The sequence below is a fragment of the Panicum virgatum genome, chromosome 9K (assembly GCF_016808335.1).
Source record: "Panicum virgatum strain AP13 chromosome 9K, P.virgatum_v5, whole genome shotgun sequence".
Taxonomy (NCBI): domain Eukaryota; kingdom Viridiplantae; phylum Streptophyta; class Magnoliopsida; order Poales; family Poaceae; genus Panicum; species Panicum virgatum.
Window position 1 is genome coordinate 63415415 of NC_053144.1, and position 23511 is coordinate 63438925.

A 23511-nucleotide genomic window follows, 5' to 3' on the forward strand; every position below is an offset into this window, starting at 1 on the left:
TTTTATAGGCAGGGAGAGGCGGTGGAGAGGGGGGCGCCGATGGCCGGCCGGTGCTCTGCGCACGGGCAGTAATGGTGGCTGGGGCCGGCGCGGCGTCGTGGAGGCGATGGCGCCTAGCGGCTGCGAGGACGAGGCGTGCAAAGGGCGGCGGCGTGGGCGTCGAGGACGTCGTCGAGCACGTGGAGGAGGGGGCCGGTTGCTGTGCCTGTCGTCGTGCTGTTCGCGGACAGTGCGGCTCGGGCGGCGACGTCGTGCTCGACGGCGGGCGGCGCGGCGAGCGCAGGTGACGAGACGAGTCAGGCAGCGACGAGCGGCGCGGCGGGCATCCTGGGCACGCGGAGCGCGTGGGTACGGGCGCACGGGCAGGTGACGTGCGAGCGCGGCATGTAAGCAAATAGTGCAAGTGAGAAAAGTTTTTAATTTTTATTGGAAATATTTTCTACTCTTAGTGTCAATTTGTTTCTTTCGACGGTTTATGATGCAGCTGCACCCTAGATACTCATGCTGCGGATGTTGCGTATGGTTTTGCCCGACTAAAACTATTAAAGTTGTTGTACCTGTCGTAGCTGCTGATGGATTGCTACAATCATAATCGCAACGCCGCTATAGTTAGATCGTTCTCAACAACGCTGGTGAAATCATTACTGAATTATGTATGGAAAATCTGGAATTGTGCATGGAAGGACGTGGGAGAAAGAGATAAAAATATCGTTTACTCAATGTTCAGCTCTTGTTGACATGCTAGCAAGCTTCTTTTTCTCGGTCTCTCACTCCCCCTCCTCCATATATGACAAAAGGATATCGTCAGCTGTTAGAGAAATTCTTAGCAGCTACTAAATTAATCACAATAATATGTACATTCCTATCTTTATAATGTATTGGTGGATGAATATGAATGCAGAGGTAGACGTAATATGGATTTGAAGTGTTTCCAATTCAAATTATTCTTTAGTACATTCAAATTATATGGATTTATATATAGGAATGACCATCAATTACTAATGTTTCGAGTCATAATTGTGTTTCAATATATCGAATATTTAAGTTGTCATCAGATCTGTATGCCCTAATAAATAATTAAGAATTAGGTTTTACATATGAATTCAATCCAATCGCAAAGCAAAACTTCTTAAAATCCAAAATACCCATTCAACACGCTCCAGTCTCGACCGCGTAGCACGGCAGCTGCACCTGCTCGAGACCTCGAGCCCAAAGCACACTTTGCCCACGCGGTCACGCCTCATCGAAGTCTTCCTCGGCACATCCCCGCGAGGCCCAAACCAAACACCGACCGCACCGGCACCGCACCGCACCGCACGTCTCCTGTCTCCGCCCCACCTTCCCAAATCAAACCCCCGACGAGGCGCTGGCCCCTTCCCTCATCGCCGCCGCCGCCGCCGCCGCTCCGTCTCCCCACGACCGCGTCGATCCATCCCTGGCGCTAGCTTTTCTGCACGCCCGCCTCTCGGTGTTCCACTGACCCGGCTCGATTCGCGCCGGGGACGGCTGCTCCGTCGCCGCTGTAGCCCGCTGCTGGGGGGGTGCTCCGCGATCGGCTGCTGCTGGTGTCAGGGTCTAGGGTTTTGGCTCCACCAGACGGAGGTGGAGGGTGCATTGGTTGGCGCGCGCATGGCGATGGTGCCCAACGGGCTCCTGCCCAATGCATCCGCCGGAGTGACGCGGCGGCTCGACCCCGAGCGCTGGGCGGTCGTGGAGGGCCGCACGGCGGAGCTGATCGCGCGCATCCAGCCCAACGAGCACTCCGAGGGCCGGAGGCTCGCCGTCTACCACTACGTGCAGCGACTTATCATGAACTGCCTCTCGTGCCAGGTATTGTACCTGGATACCAAAGTGGTCCGATTGCTCCCCGCAGGTAGTAATAGGGATTAGCGTCTGTCTGAAGTAGAAGGCTCTTGTATATGGTGGGGACTGGGGAGGACTGATGTGTGGATGGATAGATGAGACTGTTAAAATGACTAAACTAAATGGTTGCTCTGCATAGAGGGCAATAGTCAATATGCGATACTTCTCATTCAGTTTCTCAAATGTTTGTCTGGAGCGAGAGCTCGTTGGAAATGGTGGCCTGTTGTTACAGAAGAAAAGGAGGGGTGCTGGCAGTGTTTCAAAGGCGTCGCCTAGGCGTCCAGGCAGACCCAGCTCGCCTTGGGTTACAGTGGCGCCTTGTCGCCTAGGCGCCGCCTAAGCGTCCAGGCGTACCCAGCTGGCCTCGCCTCGCCTTACCCCCTTTAAAACACTGGGTGCTGGTCACATGACACCCATGCTTGCACATCTGATATTTGACAACCTGTTTAGAATCATCAAGTTTCAAACAGTGGGGATGATTGGCAAAATAAAGTCAGTTAGGTGAAGAGTAGGAATAGAGATTCTGGACATTGTGTAGTCGAATTGTATTTCCGTATTTATATGTATTCCTGTGACATGGATGTTAGAAGTATTGTAGACAGCCCACTGGGCCTTGGTTTTGGCTGCCGCACAGGCCTGTTGACGTGCATGCACCCTAGGGGTGCTTAGATAGACTGATCTCTAGATTAGGCAAGGATGTCCTAGGGTTATGGAAACTAAACCAATCAATGGAGACCCTTGCCTAATCTAGAGACCAATCTATCTAAGCACCCCTAGGGCGCACGCACGGCAACAGGCCTGTGCGGCAGCCAAAGCCAAGGCCCAGTGGGCTGTACAATAATTCTAACAATGGGGCGTTGCACACTTCCAGTACCATGTTACTGAAGTTTTGTCGAACCACAGAGCTGGTCTCTGCCAATAGTATAAAATGAAAAACTTGCATGTCTTAGCCAGAAGAGTTCTAGTAATTCCTGTTTGGTAGTCATAAACCATAGCAATATGTGAATGTCAATCATGGCTTGTCTGGTGGGCATTTGGTATACCGCCTAGCAGGTGTATTGAGTCACCACTTTTACCTTATTTCATGTTTCTTGGATTGGATGATTGAAATAGACTTTTCTGTAAGTCTTATGCATGTAAGGGGAATTTTGCCCTAGCATTTTGGAAGATCCTTGTCCTTATCTTCAGTGTTCAATTATTCAGTTGATTAAATGTGCTTTACAGAGAGTTGATCTTGTTATCTCTACAGGTTTTTACCTTTGGTTCAGTCCCTCTCAAGACTTACTTACCTGATGGAGATATTGATGTCACTGCTTTTGGTAATAGTGAAGAATTAAAAGAGATTTGGGCAAACCTTGTCCGGGATGCATTGGAGCGTGAAGAGAAGAGTGAAAATGCTGAATTTCATGTAAAAGAAGTCCAGTATATTCAGGCAGAGGTATTTTTCCCTATGATTTTGGAGGATTATGCATTTGAAGACACTTCTTTTTACATAACATGCATCCGATGCCATTTTCTCACTCCCCTACCTTATCTTATTTTTGGGATAATCAGATAATGACACCCTTAATGATTTGACACTTGGATTATTTTTTTCATTCATTTGTGTTTTTTCATGTAACCTGCACAGGTCAAGATTATTAAGTGTATTGTGGAAAACATTGTTGTCGACATCTCATTTAATCAAGTTGGTGGACTATGTACACTTTGTTTTCTTGAAGAGGTGTGTTCTTATTTTCAAAATCTAGCTTTATTTGTATATGCAGACAAGTTGGTCAAAGTTTACCATTTGTATGTTAATACTGTAAGAAATTTATATTGAGTTGAATAACTGTGCTTGTTGCGTCTAGTACCTTGTTCAAATATGCTTGATTTTTCTGTCTGTACCTCTTCTAATGTTTCTGCATTTCAATAGATCGACAACTTGATCAGCCGAAATCATCTATTCAAGCGGAGTATCATATTGATAAAGGCATGGTGTTTCTATGAGAGTCGTATTCTTGGAGCTCACCATGGCCTTATATCTACTTACGCATTGGAGATGCTGGTTCTGTACATATTTCATGTATTCAACAATTCTTTTACTGGACCTCTTGAGGTGACTTACTCTCTTGTCTTTCGGATATCCTGACATGAAGCCAATTCTTATTTTCTGTTTATGCATGTGCAGGTTTTGTACCGTTTCTTAGAATTTTTCAGCAACTTTGATTGGGAGAAATTTTGTTTGAGCTTGCGGGGCCCAGTTCCTATAAGTTCACTTCCAGATATGACAGGTAATATATACCTGTCACTTTGTTTTGGTAGATCAGTGGTTGTTGTTTTTTATCATTAATGTTATATCATGCAGCTGAACCTCCGCGGATGGATAGTGGTGAATTGTTGCTGAACAAGTCCTTCCTGGATACCTGTAGTGTTGCGTATGGAGTTGTGCCTCGCACCCAGGAGAATAAGGGTCAACCATTTGTTTCCAAACACTTCAATATTATTGATCCTTTACGCACAAACAATAATCTTGGAAGAAGTGTCAGCAAAGGTACCTTACAAACCTACTTTAAATCAATTTATTAGTGAATTGAACACAATAATCTTTGCTTTTGTTACGTTCTATGGGATGTTTTATCTGTACAAGAACAACAAAAATGTTTCACCTGTTGAGTTGACATTTTGTTCTGCAGGCAATTTGTTTAGAATACGCAGTGCTTTTGCATATGGGGCGAAAAGGCTTGGAAAGTTACTTGAATGTCCTAAAGAAAATTTAGTTATTGAATTGAATCAGTTTTTCACAAATACATGGATAAGATATGGGAGTGGAAGTCGTCCTGATGTGCCTACCCAAAGTCTGGTTGATGTGCGGCCTATGAAAGTTGTTCCTACTGTAGTGTCAAACAGTCACAAAAGTGTAACAGCATTCAAGAAAAAAGTTGAAAGTCCTAAGCTTCTTGCTAATCAGGACAATCTTCATGCAGATCAAGATAATCTCACTGGAGTTTGTCATAGTTATCCTGATCCTTCTTCTCAGTCAATACAGAAAAGTGACCTACATTGTCATGCTCCGCCAACAACAGTTAATCCTTCTATTTCTCATGCCCAGCACCAAACAGTTAATGAAGCTTCTGAGATAGTAGCAGGGCCTGATTCTTTTCAAACACAATCACGAACTAGTCAAGTAGAAAATGATGTTTATCCAACTCAAACCGGCATGCCTAATCCTGTGTTTGCACCTTTTCTTATTGGTTCCCCACAGCAGAGGCAAGCTGATAGCTCTGGACTGACTGTTCCAACAGGTCCACCAGTTCCTTTTGTTGTGCTCCCTTATGCTCCACGGAATAGCGATGGTTGTGGTCCCCAGTTTGAGAGAAGCGAAGGAATTGATCAGCTTTCTGCCAATATTGCGGGTCAAAGTTTTAGTTTGCTCAATGATGTTGACCAACCAGATTCCTATGCTACCTCAACAGCATCATGCAGTACTATGACTGAGCCATCCAGGGAACACAATCCTGACATCTTGAGCAGTGATTTCATTAGCCATTGGCACAATTTGCAGTATGGGCGACTCTGCCAGAATGCTCGTCCTGTAGGTCCTGTTCTATACCCTTTTCCGGTCCCACAAATGTATTTGCAATCCCATGGTGCATGGGATGGGCCTGCAAGACGTCCTGCAGCAAATGCTAACTGGGCACAGATGGTCCACCCTGGTCAACGATTATTTCCTGTGATACCTCTGCAACAATCTACGCAAAGAGGTACTGGCGTTCTCCATAACTATGGAGAAGATGCACCAAGATACCGTGGAGGCACAGGAACCTACTTTCCAAATCCTGTAAGAATACAAAATATCTTTCAGTGTCTTATCTCATGCTTAGACAACTTTTTAGTAATAGTATATTAGAAAAATGGAAACTTTACAAGCTTGATCATTTATGGTATTATAAGCAGTACATTTTTTATATGTGGGTAAGCAACACCAACGTAACTGTACTTGTCAAAAGTTTGTACTGATTTAAACGTTGATGCATGGGCGGTTTTCCTACTGAGTTACTATAAATTATTATCCGATGTAGCCAAATCCTTCTTTTTCATGGAGCGCCTCTTTAAATGATTCAATTGCTAAACTGAAGATCGTAACTATTCATAGTTGGATTCTGCTAGATCACTTTGGTAAATTTCGAAGTTTTTACTTGCTAATAAGATTTTTAACTCTACCTGTTAGATTCATGGAAAGATTCCCTTTACGTCGTAATGTATATCATAGAGCTTGGGCTCCAGAGTATGGACACAAGCAGCAGACTGTTTTCTGTCATGTTGCTATCTTTGAGTCGCTTATTGGTGAAAATAGGTCTGTGCTACCTTGTTTTAATTATTATAAGTCGGAGTAGTTCATTCTGAAGCTCGTATGCTAGAAACAGTTTTGTCGGATCCAGCTGTGTAATTATCCTGAAGCTTGTGCTAGAAACAATTTTGGCGCTTTGAGCACTATAAGGAGTATGCACAGATGCACTCCAGAAGTCCAGATAAGCTTGTGAGTCATAGTCTTGAAACAGACTGAAATCATAGCATCATAACTTGGCATTGAGGGCGGAGCTTCTTTATGGCCAACCTAGGCTAACAACTTCGTAAAACAAACAGTAATATTTTAGCCAGCTCATTAATAAGCTTCAAAATTTTGATGATAAGATTGTCTAGGCCCTAGCCACATTGATAATGATTTGTAGCCCCATAGGGATGTGCCTGGAGGTCTTAAACTTAATGCAATGTTTAGAGTGTTTAATCATGACAAAGAATCATCAGCTATGTGTATTATGTCTAATTGTGGGATATGAAAAAAATTTAATGAGTTATTTTCATAATTGAATTAAGATATATTTGGAATATGGGTGCGGTAGGTTTTCTTTATATAGTTCTACCTTCTCTTCCTCTAGGCACAATGATTTCTTTTTTTTTCAATAGAGATTTATTAAGCAATGATTTATGAAATTATTAGTGTGGACTGCGAAATACTAAGCCGTCAATTATGTGGTTTCTGTTCAGAAGGTTCCGTATAGGGATCGGCACTCAAATTCAAGAAACTACAGAGGGGGTTATAATGGTGACAGGAGTGATTATGGTGACAAGGAAGGAGGCTGGATAAACTCAAAACAACGAAACCCAAACCGCAGCTATGGACGTAGTCAGTCGGAGAGGTCTGGCATGCGGTCTGATAGACAGACCAATGATGAGAGTCAGCCTGATAGGCCACGGCGAACTTATAGAAATGACTCGTACAGGCATGAGGCAAGCTCTCAATATCTTGTGCAGGGCCAATCTTTTGGATCCGCAAGCTCTATGCACAAACAAGGGAACATAGCGCATGAAGTTTATACACCACAATCTACAACTTTAAATGGTACTGGTGCTTTATCTGGCCCTCCAGGACCACCATTTTTTATGGTGTACTCCTATGAACCAGGCACAAATCCTGGTGCATCCTCATCTGAGCCAATTGAATTTGGTTCTCTTGGGCCACTTCCCGCAGCAGATGGTGATGACATACCACGGTCGACACATGAAGTGATGCCTAATGGGTTTTATGGGCAAAGGCGTGGTCCATATAGGGGTGGTTCCTCTCATTCCTCTCCTGATCAACCGTCCTCACCTCAGCCCAGCAGGTAGTGCTTGTTACTATATTCTTTGTTCATCACTGTTTCTATTTTCAATGTTTTAAGTATGAGCAGTCTGAAAAATCCAAATCATAAATGTATAAGTGTTAGAGTAGAGACTATTGCCTATTAGTCTAGGGGTCCTGGTCATTAGTCTGACTAGGTACTGGCCTCCTTGATGTGCGCCCAGAGTTGGGGCTGCGCCATCACAGGCCATCACGCCTGGCAATCCCCATTGACTATCTCTGATATTGTTCTATAAATCAGGAGATAATCATGCGGTGACTTGCCTGTATATGTAACGTATCCTCTCGTTGGAATACAGTGAATCATATTGCGTGAATTCCCTCGCTATCATGGTATCAAGAGACCGTCACGACCCGTGACCTCTCGCTTCCGCTCACCTTACCCTAGCCCTAGCAGCCGCCTCCCCTCATGGCGCCGCCACCACCCCAACCACTGGCCGCCGCCAAGTAGGAGATCGCTGCCGCCACTAGTATGCTTGTATATATAAGCAGAGTAAATGCATGATAACAGTTGCCACTAGTAAGTTATGAACTATAGCTGAAATTAGCAGACAATGAATTTACATGCTCATGTGTTGTAGAATGTGGATTGAAGAGATAGTCGGCTTCATATTTCATGTGATTGAGGAAAAAATAAAGGGTAAATAATATAGTATATGCAAGTCACAGAAATAAAGTTAGGTATTGTTTAATTTAATTTTTGTTTCTCCATGGACCTTTCAGAGTTTATACTGAAAATTGATAATTCTTCCATGATTACTCAGTTCATTATTGTTATGGTGATAATGCCAGAAACCTCAAATGCATATATTCTCAATGTGTGCTCATTTTCTGTCGCCTGTAGTCTTCATTAAGTCCAAAGTATTTAATAGTGTAAGTTTGTTGAATTGGCACCCATAGCAGTCGGTAGTAATTAGTTAAATTTTTCTTGGTAACCAGTTTCAAAGGATGAAATTAACGCATAACCGTGTTAAACTAGTACACATCTGGGAATATGTTTGCAATGCATAATTATGTCATCAGCCGTGCAATTTGGATCCATGAATTGATCTATGTATTTACTTTTAAATATTTAGCAGCATTTGCTGTTACCAAGCTGAAATTTATTTCTCTGTTCACTTTGAAGGTAGTTGAATGATGGCATGGTGACTTGGTTCTGGCATTGAAGCCCTGCGATAGTAACATTTTGCTCCACTACTCGTGATCATGTCCTGCACGGGTTCAGATGGTTGGGCCATCAGCAGCCAACAACAAAAACAAGAATGTGCTCTAGCTGGTTTTCATGATGCTTTCTGATTTCTCACAAGCACTAAATAGTGAATACCATCAAAAGAGTTTACCAGTCCCAGTAGTTATGAAGCTTCCTGGAATCGAAGCAACAATCTTCAGAACAAAGCATGGAACTGTAACACCCAGGAATTATGACAGTCTTCTCAAGAATACGGTATTAAGTTGAATGGAGCAGAAACATTTCTGCATCAAAATCAAATAAGATCTTGAAGAAGCACTGGGTTTTAACTACCATGATCGGGGCATTATCTGGTGATTTGTAACTGAAAGATATTAATGAGTTCTCGTTTCTAGGTAGGATCAAGATCATGTAACACATACAACAAACTTTTCGCTTAGGTGCACTAGGAGTTAGGTGAATCCTAGGTGACAAATTCTCGTTGTGTTTTAGCTGGAGGGACAATACTCTTACGCGTAAAAGATGATTTTTTTTCTTTTTTGTTCCATATGTGCGTTCAGTGTGTTATAATTTCCACCAGTATTGCTGCCTGGGTGCATTCCAATGCATCAATTGCTTTTAGGGTATCTTTTGAAATTTTGACAGATCCAATTTGACTGGGTTTCTGAACAGAAACTACCATTCTGTTCTGTGACCGTAAAACCTTAGAATATTATACATCAGTGGTGGAACCCACGGAGGAAGGTACGACGAAGATGACTACAAGAAGAAGCCTAGTGGGCATTCTGGGGGGAGATATGAGGATGAGGGGTACAAGAAGACTAGTAGCCACAGTGGAGGGAAGTATGGCAAGGAGAAAGATGACAAGAAGAAGAAACATGGTGATGATGAGACAGAGGGTGGTGGTATTGGGGATTACCTGAAGCTGGCACAGGGTTTCATGAACAAAAAGGATGGGGGAGAGTGAGGGTGTCATGGGTGATTTCTTGAAGCTTGCAGAAGGGTTTCTTGAGGAAGCGCCGCAGCGGTGTGATTAATCTTTTGCCATGTCATGGTTCGGGAAGGACTTGCCTGTGTTCGGTCAGTCCCTTGTCCTATTTAATATTTGCAAGTTGTGGAATTTTCAACAGTTTCCAGTCTATGACTATGATATGATGTAATGACTAATGAGTGTCTATGCCCCATATCGTCGTGTTGTAATGTGAATGCTTAATGGGCTTCTTACGATACTGGGAAAAATAAAAGGGTGGATGCTTTGGTGTGCATGTTATATATTTGACTTAAAGAATATGTTGTTGCAACTCATAATGAATGAAACTCTTGAATACATATTGATCCATTAGATGGTGTTGTTAATAGCGTTTTGTTTTGACCAGTTTCTATTATGTGAAATTGGTGTGTAGATATGTTGGTGCTTGATCTTATGATACTAAATAGTAAAGCATTCCTGTGCATCTGTGCATTAGAGAGTATAAGACAAAAAAGCCAATCAAGCCACATATATTTCAAGTTTCAACTTGATTGGTGCATCAGTGTGCTAGTTCTAGGCTTATCGCCTTACGAAATAGCTTCTGCAGTGGATAGATTGAACTACAATTCGTATGCGACTTATACTTTGCTGCTTTCACTCTTATGTTCTTGAAGTAGTTGTTTCTTCCCTCACTTGTGAGTAGTACCTGCTAGGCTGCTAATTTATGTCAAACGTTGATGGTTTTGGCTATTTGTGTACTGTTAAATGGTAGAGCATTTGGCATTAGTAATTTACTACCTAACTTAGAAGTACAAGTCAATCAATTTTCACTTAGACAAAAGGCAAAGTGGATTACCGAAATTAGATTCAGCTGATGTTATGCCATCGGGTTAATCAGTGTCACAATTATAGAGTTACGACTTTCCCAAATTCCATGGCATGGAGATGAGGCACAGCTGCACTACTCAAATCGGAAGGACCTTCACAAGCACGAAAAGCATCTTCTTATTTAACATCCTCTAAAACATTAAGTGGTTGAACAACTATGAACCTGTTGTGTCCTTTCTGCCCAACAGTTTTTGATCTCCTATGACTCATTCAGACTAGCACAAAGTATCCTTCTACTGGGTCAATCTTTCTTGACTGATTTGACCCAACAAATTTCAACAATATAGGCAATAATAGTAGCTATACTAACCACACCTATTGCCTTTAATTGCTCAGATGGTGGGGTTTCTTTTTTTTTTCCAAAAATGAAAATTTAAGCGATTTCAAGTATTGTTATATTAAGATGGTACGATAATGCTTGAAAAAATTTTGATACGAAAGAAAGATAAGATATGTACTATAATGGTATCAATCGGTAGACTGACGGCTACCTATATGCCCAGGTAAAAAAGGCCTTGAGTATATGTACCAATCGTTAAGATGCTGCTGCAACTAATTCCTATGTTGTAGATTTCTGGACGATAAATCATGCAGTAGGCTTAGATGTGGTAATAGAGGTTGCTATGTACTGTATAAGATACCAGTAAACCACCATGATTCAACATATGACCTCCTTCATAGACCTTGGTGTTTATGGGCAGTCCTCAGCGAATAACTTTGTCAGGATGAGAATTTTAGAACGAGGTTTCAGAGAAGGTGCAGAAGGTCCATCATCCACAAAAATCGTAGGTTAGAATATGGCCCGGTAGGGTTGAACTCGATGGATGTAGATCCAATCGAAAGTCTTAAATAGATTATTTGAATAGGAGATTGTTAATTTAAGAGAGCGTACGATCTAATGGCAAATCAAGCGAAGATCTCTCTAACAAGCCAATTCAAGCCGGTATAATCGAAGATCTCTCTAACAAGCCAATTGAAGCTGGGATTAAGCGAAGTAGAGGATCAAAAGGATGAGTCTCCTCTGCAGTACTGCAGGGAGACTCTCCCACTGACCTGTGGCCCCCTGAACCATGGGGCCCGCAGGTCAGTGGCACCGAGTCCCTCTGCAGTACTGCAGAGGAACCGGTTCCGGATAAAAAATGATGGCAGTTCAAACAAAAACGTCACAGGACCAGAACAGCGGCACTTGCAGAGACATCCTAGTAGGACTATCAGCAGAAAGATTATCACAAGTGGAAACTTAACTGACAGCTGCATAAAGCGCCATATGATTTTACAGAGATGCACGGATCGATGTTGTTAGTGTGGAAAATTGCGGATGATGTTGTGTATCTCTGACAAAAGTGCTCTTTGCTCGGGCAACAAAGCATTTCTTTCGCGGTGATGGCAAAAACTAAGGTCAGCATTTGAATGCCACGAGGAATGGTGCTCATTGTGATTGCTGGATTGGAACTTCGCTCGCGACCATCCAGATCGGAAAGTAGTTCTTACGTGGGAACCTGAGGTTACCCTTATAGTCTAGCCGGAAAGATAACAGATTGTGCTAGGGGTATGAAATGAATATTGGCAGCTGGACAGGAGGGACGGAAGTTTGATAACAACCTAGTGCTCAACTTGACCTTTAAATTTTTTAGCTCAAAATTGTAAAATTAAAGTCTGGTCCTTTTAGGACCAGACCTTTAGATTATCTAAGCAAAATTTGACGACTCTTTACCACTCCTAGTTAAGACCAACAATGCAGTTTTCTTGCACACCGTAAAACATAGGGAACATTCTTCACAAGCACTGGTGGAGCACGGTGGTGCCCATACTAGGCTCCCCCTCCCTCTCTGTTATGCTGGTTGCTTCTCCAACCAACCAATATTATTTTTTTCTCACAACAAATCAGCACCAGCCACTAGTATATTTATAGTTATAAGCTAATAACACTTCGTTTAATCTAGCACTTATGTAGTTGTTCATTGTCAATGAGTAATTTGGCCCCCGTTTATTTCAAGTCACGCTCCGCACTGTTCACAAGGTTGAAGGATTCCCGGCGTATAGAATAACTTGCATAGTGCCCGTGAATTGCTACAGGCAGTGGCGAAGCTGCCTTGTGCCACCGGGGTCGCCAGACCCCAATGGAATTTGCTAAATTCAATGAAAACATATTGTTCAGCACTATTCATTCATGTGTAAGACCTCAGTGTCTAAGGGAGCCGACCCCAGTGGTTCCGTGGTCTGGCTTCGCCCCTGGCTACAGGTAATATTGCTAGACTCGTAATAGGATTTCGATTGATAGATAAAAAAACATTACTTGTTTTAGAAATAGTAGAGATAGAGATAAAGATAAATTATTTTGATTTTTTAGATATAAATTAACCAAAATGTCATGGTGGTTGCTCGCTCCGCCACTGTTCACAAGGTTGAAGGATTCCCGGCTTATAGGATAATCAAGGCCTTCCTCTCTTCTTCTACCTACACTAGGATTTAAGCATGAATTCATCAATCGAGTAACAAAGCAAAACTTCTGAAAATCCTCGTTTCACGAGCATCCAGTTCCGACTGCGTTGCACGGTTGCTGCTCCCGCTCGAGGGCTCGAGGCCCCGCTCGAGCCAAAGCACACTGCCGGCGCCCGGCTGCCTATGCGGCCACGCACGCCTTATCGAAGTGTCTGAGACGCTCCTCAGGCCTCAACACATCCCCACGAGGCCCAAACCAAACACCGACCCACACCGCACGTCTCCTCCCACACCTTTCCAAATCAACCCCCCCCCCCCCCCCTCCTCCACGCCGACCACTCCCCTCGCCGCCGCCGCCGCCGCCGCCGCCGCGGCGGCGCACTTTTCCCACGACCGCATCGATCCATCCGTCGCGCTAGTTTTTCCGCCCATCCGCCTCCCGGGGCTCCACGGGCCCGGCTCGGTTTGCGCCAGGGGCGGCGGCTCCGTGCTCTGAGCCACTCGACGCCGTTGTAGCCCGCTGCTGCGGGGGTGCTCGGCGGTCGGCTGCCGCTGGTGTCGTGGTCTAGGGTTTTGGCTCCGCCAGGCGGAGGCGGAGGGTGAATTGGTTGGCGCGCGCATGGGGATGGTGCCCAACGGGCTCCTGCCCAATGCGTCCGCCCGGGTGACACGGCGACTCGACCCCGAGCGCTGGGTGGTTGCGGAGGGCCGCACGGCGGAGCTGATCGCGCGCATCCAGCCCAACGCACACTCCGAGGGCCGGAGGCTGGCCGTCTACCACTACGTGCAGCGGCTTATCATGAACTGCCTCTCTTGTCAGGTATACTACCTGGTTACCAACTGGTCCGACTGCTCCCCGCAGGTAGTAATAGGAAATAGCGTCTGCCTGAAGTAGAAGGCTCTTGTATATGTCGGTGAGGACTGATGTATGGATGGATAGATGAAACTGCTATTGTAGAACTGACTTGAGTAATGGTTGCTTTACAGAGAGGGCAATAGTCAATAGGTGATGCTTTGCTTTCTGTTTCTCAAATGTTTGTCTGACCTACCGAAGTTGATTCTGGAGCAAGAGCTTGCTGAAAATGGGTGGTTACAGAAGAGCAGGAGGGATGCTGGTCACCTTACACCCATGCTTCTACATCAGTACATCTGATATTTGAACACCTGTATACAAGCATCAAAGATCAAAGAGTGGGGATGATTGGCAAAAAAAAAGTGCATTGGGGGAAGAGTAGGAATAGAGATCCTGGACACTTATGTAGTCGAACTGTATTTCCCTTTTCATACACATTCCTGTGACATGGGGTATTGCACACATCCAGTACCATGTTACTGAAGTTTCGTGGAACCACAGAGCTGGTCTCTGCCAATAATACGATATGAGAAACTTGCATGTCTTAGCCAGAAGAGTTCTAGTAATTCTAGTCATAAATCAATAGCTAAATGTCTGAAAATTCTGGATTGCCTGATGGCATGAGCATTTGCCATACCGCCTAGCAGGTGCACTGAGATACCACTTTTACCTTATGTCATATTTATTGGATGATTGAAATAGACTTTTCCGTAAGTCTTATGCATGCCTAGGGGAATTTTGCACTAGTGTTTTTGAAGTTCTTTGCCCTTATCCTCAGTGTTCAATTGTCCAGCTGATTAGATGTGCTTCACAGAGAATTGATCTCTTTATCTCTACAGGTTTTTACCTTTGGTTCAGTACCTCTCAAGACTTACTTACCTGATGGTGACATTGATGTCACTGCTTTTAGTAATAGTGAAGAATTAAAGGAGATTTGGGCAAACCTTGTCCGGGATGCATTGGAGCGTGAAGAGAAGAGTGAAAATGCTGAATTTCATGTAAAAGAAGTCCAGTATATTCAGGCAGAGGTATTTTTCAATGTGACAATTCCAGCATGTTTTTTTTATATAATTTTACTGCTGTATAGGCACCAGAATTACCTCCAAATGGAGTTGCTCCTCTGCTAAGTTCTAACTATGTACATATGTTGGAGTTTCATTTAGCATTGTTCCTGCATTTAAAACTTTACAATTCTGTTGAAGTTATTACCAGAAGTTGCCAATAGTACTTTGTGCTATATGAATGGAGGCAGAACAGAAACTAACAATATCTTGAGCCAAAGTTCAGTTTAGTAATATAGCCATTGCTGCTTCTACACCGTCCTTTGCACAATATGGTGTGGCAAAATAGCTATGCTATAGAATTCCAGAAGATTATGCATTTGATGACACTTCTAGGTTCTATGTACAATAAAATGCATCCAATGGCATTTTCTCGCTCCCCTTCCTTATCTTCTTTTGCGGATTGTGTCACCTTTAATTATTTGGCACTTGTATTATTTTGCTTTTCACTCATTTTAGTCTTTCTCATATGTATCATGTATCATGCACAGGTCAAGATTATTAAGTGTCTTGTGGAAAACATCGTTGTCGACATCTCATTCAATCAAGTCGGTGGACTATGTACACTTTGTTTTCTTGAAGAGGTGTGTTCTTATTTTCAAATATAGAATAATTTGTATGTGCAGACAAGTTGCTCAAAAATTTACCATTTATATGTTAATACTGTAAGAATTTTATATTGAGTTGAATAACTGTGCTTGTTGCATCTAGTACCTGGCTCAAATATGCTTGATTTTTCTATCCCTACCTCTTGTAATGTTTCCACATTTTAATAGATCGACAACTTGATCAGCCGAAATCATTTATTCAAGCGGAGTATCATATTGATAAAGGCATGGTGTTTCTACGAGAGTCGTATTCTTGGAGCTCACCATGGTCTTATATCTACCTACGCATTGGAGACACTGGTTCTGTACATATTTCATATATTCAACAATTCTTTTACTGGACCTCTTGAGGTGACTCACTCTCTTCTCTTTCGGATATCCTGATATGAAGCCAATGCTTATTTTCTGTTTGTGCTTGTGCAGGTTTTGCACCGTTTCTTAGAATTTTTCAGCAACTTTGATTGGGAGAAATTTTGTTTGAGCTTGTGGGGGCCAGTTCCTATAAGTTCACTTCCAGATATGACTGGTAATCTGTATGTGCCACTTTGTTTTGATAGATCAGTGATCGAGTTTGTGATCATTCATGTTATGTCATGCAGCGGAACCTCCGCGGAAGGATAGTGGTGAATGTTTGCTGAACAAGTCCTTCCTGGATACGTGTAGTTCTGCGTATGGAGTTATGCCTCACACCCAGGATAATCAGGGTCAACCATTTGTTTCCAAACACTTCAATGTTATTGATCCTTTACGCACAAACAACAATCTTGGAAGAAGTGTCAGCAAAGGTAACTATGAGCCTACTTATAGATCATCCTATAGGTGAATTGAACATAGTAAATGTTCTTTGGTTCACCTATTTCCATGAAATTGATGGTGTACTGCGTTTGATTTAAGGATTTTTGAATGGGATGCAATGATATCTGTAATTCATCCACTGTGCATGTGTTAATTGATTGCTATGTTACCTCCTTGTGTAATTTATGTGTTTTACTGATATATGCATAAGTGGCCAGCAAATCAAACCAGTGAAGTTAAGAACCATCATTCTTTGTGACCTTTAATAGGACCTCCCTGAGCAGTGTTGCGATAGCTGTATCTGTCAATACTTTTGTTCATTCTTACATATGTTGAGTTCGTAGTTTACAGAAGAAATCTATCTTACTTTGACTGTCTGGCACTTAAATATTAAATTTTCCCCTGTTGTGTTTGCATACTCTAAAAAGTAATCCTGTCAATATTTTGTCTTATTGGCCATTTGATACTAATAATGATTGATTCGGTCTCTTAAGAGGATTCAAGTTTATGGATTGGATGACTACCACTTTTTTTATTTGTTTAATGAGAAGTTTATTCTGTACAAGGACAACAAAAATTTGTCATTTGTTGAGTTGACATTTGGTTCTGCAGGCAATTACTTCAGAATACGCAGTGCTTTTGCTTATGGGGCGAAAAGGCTTGGAAAGTTACTTGAATGTCCAAAAGAAGATTTAATTGCTGAATTGGATCAGTTCTTCACAAATACATGGATAAGACATGGGAGTGGAAGTCGCCCTGATGTGCCTATTGCAAGTCCGGTCGATGTGCAGCCTCTGAAAGTTGTTCCTTCTGTATTGTCAAACAGTCACAGAAGTGTAACAGCATTTAAGAAAAAAGTTGAAAATCCTAAGCTTCTTGCTAATCAGGATAATCTTCATGTGGATCAAGCTAATCTTACTGAAGTTTTTCATGGTTATCCTTCTTCTCAGACAATTCAGAAAAGTGACCTACATTGTTGTAATCTGCCAAGAACAGTTAATCCTTCTTTTTCTCATTCTCAGTACCAAAAGGTGAATGTAGCACAAGGAAATACCAAGGTCTCTGAACAGCTTGAAAGAAATCACTCCGCTGGATTGATGCAAGCTGAAAGGGATAAGAGAGTGCCAAATGGTCTCTTTGTCAATGACAGGAATGGGCAAAACAGGTCTAGATTTGCAAGAACCCGATCTAGCCCTGAACTGACAGATTCTTCTGCTGAAGGATTTCGTGGTAGGGGGGCAAATGTGGTTGGTATGGAAAAACCTTTGAAGGTTGATTACGGCAGCAGAAGAAATATCATGGTTCCAGAAGTGTCCAGCAACCACAGCACCAAGTCTTCACAGGATGAATCAATGTCTTCCTTGAACTCATCTCACCCTAGTGCAAAGGCAGTCTCTGACTCAAATAGCGTTTCCAGCAGCTATCGTGAAGATAATGGTTTTGTGATGAATGAAGAACTTCCTACTGTCTCTGAATCATCGGATATGCGCCATGACGAACAAGTTCTGGTTCATTTAATGGAATCCATGAAGTTGCATGGATTCAATGGACAGATTCAATTGCCAATGCAAATACCTTCTCATCTGTCTGTAACAAATTCCCATTTACTGGCTCCAGCAGGTTTTTCACAAAAGCATCTGGCTGCGGTTCCACCAGCTAACTTAACTGGGGCACCATGGTTGCCCAATATGCAGTTCCTCCGTGGATTTGTTCCACCACCAACCCAGTACATACACAATCCAACTTTTGCAACAAATGTTGGAGATGGTAGTGAGAGTGAGAAGCCTATTGCATCAGATGCAAGTCATGATACTGGCAAAAGTTGGCATGAGTATGGTGTTGGATATTCTAGAAAATTTGGTTCTGAAGAGAGAGATCCTTGCATTTATGATAGTGATGGTAAGGAACGCTCCTCTTTGCCTAATGGTGTGCACGTTGCCCCCTTGGAAAGGCGGACGGAATTTGCTCTTGAGAATAATGGCGTAGATGATGAAACCTATACCAGCATGTTCCAACATCAAACAAGTAACGAAGCGAATGGAGTTTACTCTAAGAGTAGTGGTTATGTGAATGTACCTTCTTCACATGCCATTTCATCAAGAGGCAAAGCTTTGGATGCAAGTTCGTGGGACGAAGGAACTGTAAATACAACAAGATCATCTGGAGACAATTGGGGAAGAAGACCTGCCTTTGCAGCACCAGCCACAATCACGCATAGCAAGACCAGTTGGCAGATGGGAAATGTCACTGAGCATCTCCCATCTGCAATTGATGACGGCCCCAGGAATATGACAGTTGTACCAATCATTAATGAAGCTTCTGAGATAGTAGCAGGGTCCGATTCTTTTTCAACGCAATCAAGAACTAGTCAAGTAGCAAATGATGTTGATCCATCACAAATCGCCATGCCTAATCCATTGTTTGCACCTTTTCTTATTGGTTCCCCACAGCCGAGACAAGCTGATAGCTCTGGACTGACTTTTGTTCCAACAGGTCCACTAGTTCCTTTTGTTATGCTCCCATATGTTCCAGGGAATGGCGATGGTTCTGGTCCCCAGTTTGACAGAAGCGAGGGAATTGATCAGCTTCCTGGCAATATTGCGGGTCGAAATTTTACCTCAACAGATTCCAGTGCTACCTCAACAACATCATGCAGTACTATGACTGAGCCATCTGGAGAACACAAACCTGACATTTTGAACAGTGATTTTGTTAGCCACTGGCATAATTTACAGTATGGGCGACTCTGCCAGAATGCTCATCCCCTAGGTCCTGTTTTATACCCTTTTCCGGCTCCACAAATGTATTTGCAGGGCCATGCTGCATGGGAAGGGCCTGGAAGGCCACCTGCAGCAAATGTTAACTGGACACAGATGGTCCCCCCTGGTCAACGAGTATTTCCTGTGATGCCTCTGCAACCTGCTACGGAAAGAGGTACTGGCGTTCTTCATAACTATGGTGAAGATGCTCCCAGACACCGTGCCGGAACTGGAACCTACTTGCCAAATCCTGTAAGAATCTAAAAATATCTTTCAGTATCTTATCTTTTGCATAGACAATTTGTTAGTACTACTATATTAGAAAAATGGAAACTTAGAAAGCTTGATCCTTTATTGTATTACCGCATTAGACTTTTGGTATGTGGCTAACAGACTCCAACGTAACTGCACTTCTCAAAAGTTTGTACTCATTTCAACTCTTGATATGGGGGAGGTTTTCCTACTGAGTTACTAAGATCTATCCAATTTAGCCAAATTCTTCTGTTCCATCCAGTGCCTCAGTTGATGATCATAACTATTCATAGTTGGATACTGCTAGGCCAACAACAACAACAACATAGCCTTTTTCCCAAGCAAGTTGGGGTAGGCTAGTGGATACTGCTAGGCCACTTTGGTAAATTTCGAAGTTTTAACGGGCTAATTAGATTTTTAACTCTTACCTGTCAGATTCATGGGAAGATTTCCTTTACGTCATAATGAATATCATAGTGCTTGGGCTCCAGAATCTAGACACAAGCAGCAAACTGTTTTCTATGTGGTTGCTACCTTTGAGTCGCTTATTGGTGAAAATTGCTCTGTGCTAGCTTGTTTTATTTATTATTTGCCAGTGTACATCATTCTGAAGTTCGTATGCTAGAAACAGTTTCGTTGGAACCAGCTATATAACTGTCCTGAAGCTTGTATGCTAGAAACAATTTTGGTGCTTTTAAGCTCTATATGAAGGATGCACTCCAGATAAACTTGACTAGAATCATAGTCTTGAAAGTATTTTGAGGTTCAACAGAATCTTCCTTTTCTGCCAACCAGGCATTCTTTCATTGAAGGATTCTTTATTTGTAATGGTGTTCAGTCAACTTGAAAGCTCATGTGTTACCCACCAACATAGTGAAATCATAGCAGAGCTTCTTTAAGGGCAACCTAGACCGCCCCACTGTAGCAACGTCCTAAAACAAGTAGTAATATTTTAGCCTGCTGATTGATAAGCTCCAAAATTGTGATGATTAGATTGTCTAGGTCCTAAACTTCATACATCGTTGAGAGTGTTTAATCAGTAATTATGAATCATCAGCTAAGTGTATTATGTGTAGTTGTGGGACATGAAGAAAACTAATGAGTTTGTTTCATGACTGAAATAAGACATTTGGAATATGGCTTCTGTAGGTTTTCTTTATGGCAGTTCTACTTTCTGTAACTCTAGGCACAGTGATTTCTTTGTTCCAAAAGAGAGAGATTTATTAGCAAGCAATGATTTATGAAATTGATAGTCTGGACTGCAAGATACTAAACTGTCAATTCTTTGGCTTCTGTTCAGAAGGTTCCGTATAGGGACAGGCACTCAAATTCAAGAAACTACAGAGGCGGTTATAATGGTGACAGGAGTGACTATAGTGACAAGGAAGGAAGCTGGATAAACTCAAAACAACGAAATCCTAACCACAGCTATGGACGTAGCCAGTCGGAGAGGTCTGGCATGCGGTCTGATAGACAGGCCAATGATGAGGGTCAGCCTGATAGGCCACGCCGAACTTATAGAAATGACTCATACAGGCATGAAGCAAGCTCTCAATATCTTGTGCAGGGCCAATCTTTTGGATCCACAAGCTCTATGCGCAGACAAGGGAACACAGCGCATGGGGTTTATACACCACAATCTACAGCTTCAAATGGTCCCAGTGCTTTATCTGGCCCTCCAGGACCACCGTTTTTTATGGTGTACTCGTATGAACCAGGCACAAATCATGGTGCATCCTCATCTGAACCAATTGAATTTGGTTCTCTTGGGCCACTCCCCACAGCAGATGGTGATGACATACCACGGTCGTCACGCCAAGTTATGCATAATGGTTTTTATGGGCAAAGGCGTGGTCCATATAGGAGTGGTTCCTCTCATTCCTCTCCTGATCAACCATCCTCACCTCAGCCTCGCAGGTAGTACTTGTTTCTATATTCTTTGTTCATCACTGTTTCTATTTTCAATCTTTTAAGTAAAAACTCAGTAAATACACGATAGCAGTTGTCGCCAGTAGGTTTTAACCTATAGCTAAAATTTACAGAAAATGAAGGATTGCTGAAGTTTAAATTTGTTATGTGCTCATTTGTTGAAGAATATGGTTCAAAGAGATAGTCGGCTTCATATTTCATGTTATTGAGGACAATATAAAATAGTATATGCAAGCCACAGATCGTGATTCTGAATCGTTTAGTTTAATTTTCGTGCCTCAGTGGATCTTTCATAGTTTTTGCTGAGAAGAGATCACCCTGCCATGGTTAATTTGTCACACTATTGTTATGGTGATAATGACCAGTAACCTCAGCTGCATATATTATCAACGTTTGCTCATTTTCTGTCGCCTGTGGCCTTCATGCGTCCAAACTATTTACAGACTGTAAGTCTGTTGAACTGATGCCTGTAGCAGTCGCAAGTACAGTAAATAGTTAATTGGCGCCTGGTATCCAGTTTCAATGGTAGAAATTAGCACGTAGCCACACTAAACTAATACCACATCGGCGAGTATGTTTGCCACGGGTAATTATGCCATCAGCAATTTGCTTCCATGAATTTATTTATGTATTACTTTTAAGTATTTAGCAGCATTTGCTGGCACAAAGCTAAAATTTGTTTTTGTTCATTTTCAAGGTAGTTTGAATGATGGCAAAGTCACTTGATTTGGCATCGAAGCCCTGCCATAGCAAGGTCCATATCTGTGTTCTTTGTTGGAATTTCCGCCAATGTCTCCACCTGGGCGCACTCCGCCAATGTATCAACTGCTTGTAGGGATCTAGTGAAATGTTGGCAGGTGATTTCAGAACTGAGGCCACCATTCAGTCCTGTAACAGTATAACCTTGGAATATTCTACTTCAGAACACACTTCGGTTTCTTCATGGACTAGGACAATTTCAAGAACTTGCGATGGTGTGGCGATGGTGATTTGCTGCTGCAGATGCACTTTCCGCTTGGTGCATGTACATTGTAATAAATTTTGAGGTCGTTTGATGGTCGTGTACATTCTCTTGATACTCCCAGTGCGCTCGGAAAGAACATTTCGTCGGCCTTCCTAGATTAGAACCCCCATGGTAATAAAAAAGGCAATTCCCCAAAAATAGCGGCGGCGACCGGCGAAGTGTTCCCCCCTCCTCGTTAATATGCTAGAGATGAGGCCGTCAGCTCGCTATTCCGCTCCAGTTCTCTTCTTGAGCTCCGAGATGAAGTCCTCCCGCTCCTGTTCCGACATGCCCTCTGTGGAGCAGTCCCCGACGCCCCACTCGGCGCCCCGCAGGCAGTACTTGTCCTGGATCAACCTCTCGTTCCTGCAAAACCGCCCATGCACAACACATCCGTCCTATTAGCATCGGCACAGCGCAAAGATGCATCTCAGGGAGCGTGAACAAACAGGTTTACTTCTCCTTGTTCTTCTTGGACTTCTCGAGCAAGTCCTGCAGTACCTTGGAGTTCTTGAACCTGTTATCGAACTCGGCGTACTTCTGGTTCTCGGCTTGAGAGCGCAACAAAGGAAGAGAAGGTTTTCCGTCAGTCAAGAGGGCCACAGAACGAGAAGTTTGCAGCGAGGACATGTCCATGGCGTTTACTACATGAACTGAACAAGGTGACTGAGCTGAGCAGCAGACCATTCCATTTCTCCAGGAACTCGAGCCGGGGCAGGTCCGGGCCTGGCGTCGACTCCAACCCCGAGAAACCTGACAGGATGCCGGCGCTCGCTGCAGTTCGCAGACAAAATGTCCCCGGCTTCAGTATGGGAGTGAGTAGCTCCGCCATAGTAGGCTACTGGAGCACTGATCGCTAGTTCGCTACGCGTGGTTGGTACTTGGTAGTAGTGTGCAAGTTCTGTACCTGGATTGGTCCAGAGGACCAGCGAGAGCGCGGCGGCCGCTGGGACGGCCAAGGAAACCCGGCCAGCCTTCTCCGGCGGCGCGGCGGCGCTGCACCGCCCCCTCGGTGGTGGTGCGGCGGCAGGTGCGGGCGCGGCGACGAGGCCGCGGAGGCCGAGCATGGTAGCTTCGTCGCTCGCTGGTAGGCCTAGCAACGCGAGAGAGGATAGATGAGTGGATGGAGCACTGCAAGATTGGCCTGGGGGGAGTGTTGCTGATGACGGGAATGATATGTGCCGACCTGTCCTCTTGTGAGCCACTAACGATGACACGATCTGGGGATTACTCCTGA

At 43.4% G+C, this 23511-nt stretch overlaps 3 protein-coding genes across 9 annotated transcripts; 2 read left to right on the top strand and 1 right to left on the bottom strand.

Annotated features, from left to right (window-relative positions):
• The first annotated feature begins 1277 nt into the window (after positions 1–1277).
• LOC120646903 lies at positions 1278–9984 on the top strand. 4 transcript variants are annotated; one of them, XM_039923434.1, is made up of 9 exons: positions 1278–1830; positions 3113–3301; positions 3494–3586; positions 3779–3961; positions 4034–4136; positions 4211–4396; positions 4539–5683; positions 6895–7508; positions 9387–9984. In XM_039923434.1, the coding sequence occupies exons 1-9, from the start codon at positions 1630–1632 to the stop codon at positions 9406–9408; spliced, it is 2736 nt and encodes a 911-aa protein (XP_039779368.1). In that variant the 5' UTR covers positions 1278–1629; the 3' UTR covers positions 9409–9984. The 4 variants fall into 4 exon arrangements, with proteins under 4 accessions (XP_039779368.1, XP_039779367.1, XP_039779370.1 ...); XM_039923433.1 differs by having other exon boundaries at positions 1279–1830; positions 6892–7508; XM_039923436.1 differs by having other exon boundaries at positions 1279–1830; positions 8652–9984.
• Positions 9985–13340: 3356 nt separating this feature from the next.
• On the top strand, positions 13341–22349 carry LOC120646901. Of its 3 annotated transcripts, none has more exons than XM_039923431.1 (9): positions 13344–13834; positions 14707–14895; positions 15420–15512; positions 15705–15887; positions 15960–16062; positions 16136–16321; positions 16944–19342; positions 20646–21259; positions 21969–22349. In XM_039923431.1, exons 1-9 carry the CDS (start codon positions 13634–13636, stop codon positions 21970–21972), a joined length of 3972 nt encoding a protein of 1323 aa, XP_039779365.1. In that variant the 5' UTR covers positions 13344–13633; the 3' UTR covers positions 21973–22349. The 3 variants fall into 3 exon arrangements, with proteins under 3 accessions (XP_039779366.1, XP_039779365.1, XP_039779364.1); XM_039923430.1 differs by having other exon boundaries at positions 13347–13834; positions 20643–21259; XM_039923432.1 differs by lacking the exons at positions 20646–21259; positions 21969–22349 and adding an exon at positions 20492–20623 and having other exon boundaries at positions 13341–13834.
• On the bottom strand, positions 22261–23436 carry LOC120646906. Of its 2 annotated transcripts, none has more exons than XM_039923440.1 (4): positions 23182–23436; positions 22923–23048; positions 22732–22825; positions 22261–22640 (listed from the first exon to the last, which is right to left on the bottom strand). In XM_039923440.1, the coding sequence occupies exons 1-4, from the start codon at positions 23339–23341 to the stop codon at positions 22502–22504; spliced, it is 519 nt and encodes a 172-aa protein (XP_039779374.1). In that variant the 5' UTR covers positions 23342–23436; the 3' UTR covers positions 22261–22501. The 2 variants fall into 2 exon arrangements, with proteins under 2 accessions (XP_039779374.1, XP_039779375.1); XM_039923441.1 differs by having other exon boundaries at positions 22959–23048; positions 23182–23433.
• Between the last annotated feature and the right edge of the window lie 75 nt (positions 23437–23511).

Bases quoted from the DNA above. Each gene is read 5' to 3' on its own strand.
- LOC120646903 (XM_039923433.1), top strand. From the start codon at position 1,630: ATGGCGATGGTGCCCAACGGGCTCCTGCCCAATGCATCCGCCGGAGTG. The intron at 1,831-3,112 runs GTATTGTACCTG...TTATCTCTACAG, and splicing joins TGAACTGCCTCTCGTGCCAG to GTTTTTACCTTTGGTTCAGT. The intron at 4,137-4,210 runs GTAATATATACC...TATATCATGCAG, and splicing joins TTCACTTCCAGATATGACAG to CTGAACCTCCGCGGATGGAT.
- LOC120646901 (XM_039923430.1), top strand. From the start codon at position 13,634: ATGGGGATGGTGCCCAACGGGCTCCTGCCCAATGCGTCCGCCCGGGTG. The intron at 15,888-15,959 runs GTGACTCACTCT...GTGCTTGTGCAG, and splicing joins CTTTTACTGGACCTCTTGAG to GTTTTGCACCGTTTCTTAGA. The intron at 16,063-16,135 runs GTAATCTGTATG...TATGTCATGCAG, and splicing joins TTCACTTCCAGATATGACTG to CGGAACCTCCGCGGAAGGAT.
- LOC120646906 (XM_039923440.1), bottom strand. From the start codon at position 23,341: ATGCTCGGCCTCCGCGGCCTCGTCGCCGCGCCCGCACCTGCCGCCGCA. The intron at 22,826-22,922 runs GTAGTAAACGCC...TGCGCTCTCAAG, and splicing joins AGTCACCTTGTTCAGTTCAT to CCGAGAACCAGAAGTACGCC. The intron at 22,641-22,731 runs GTAAACCTGTTT...GCGGTTTTGCAG, and splicing joins TCCAAGAAGAACAAGGAGAA to GAACGAGAGGTTGATCCAGG.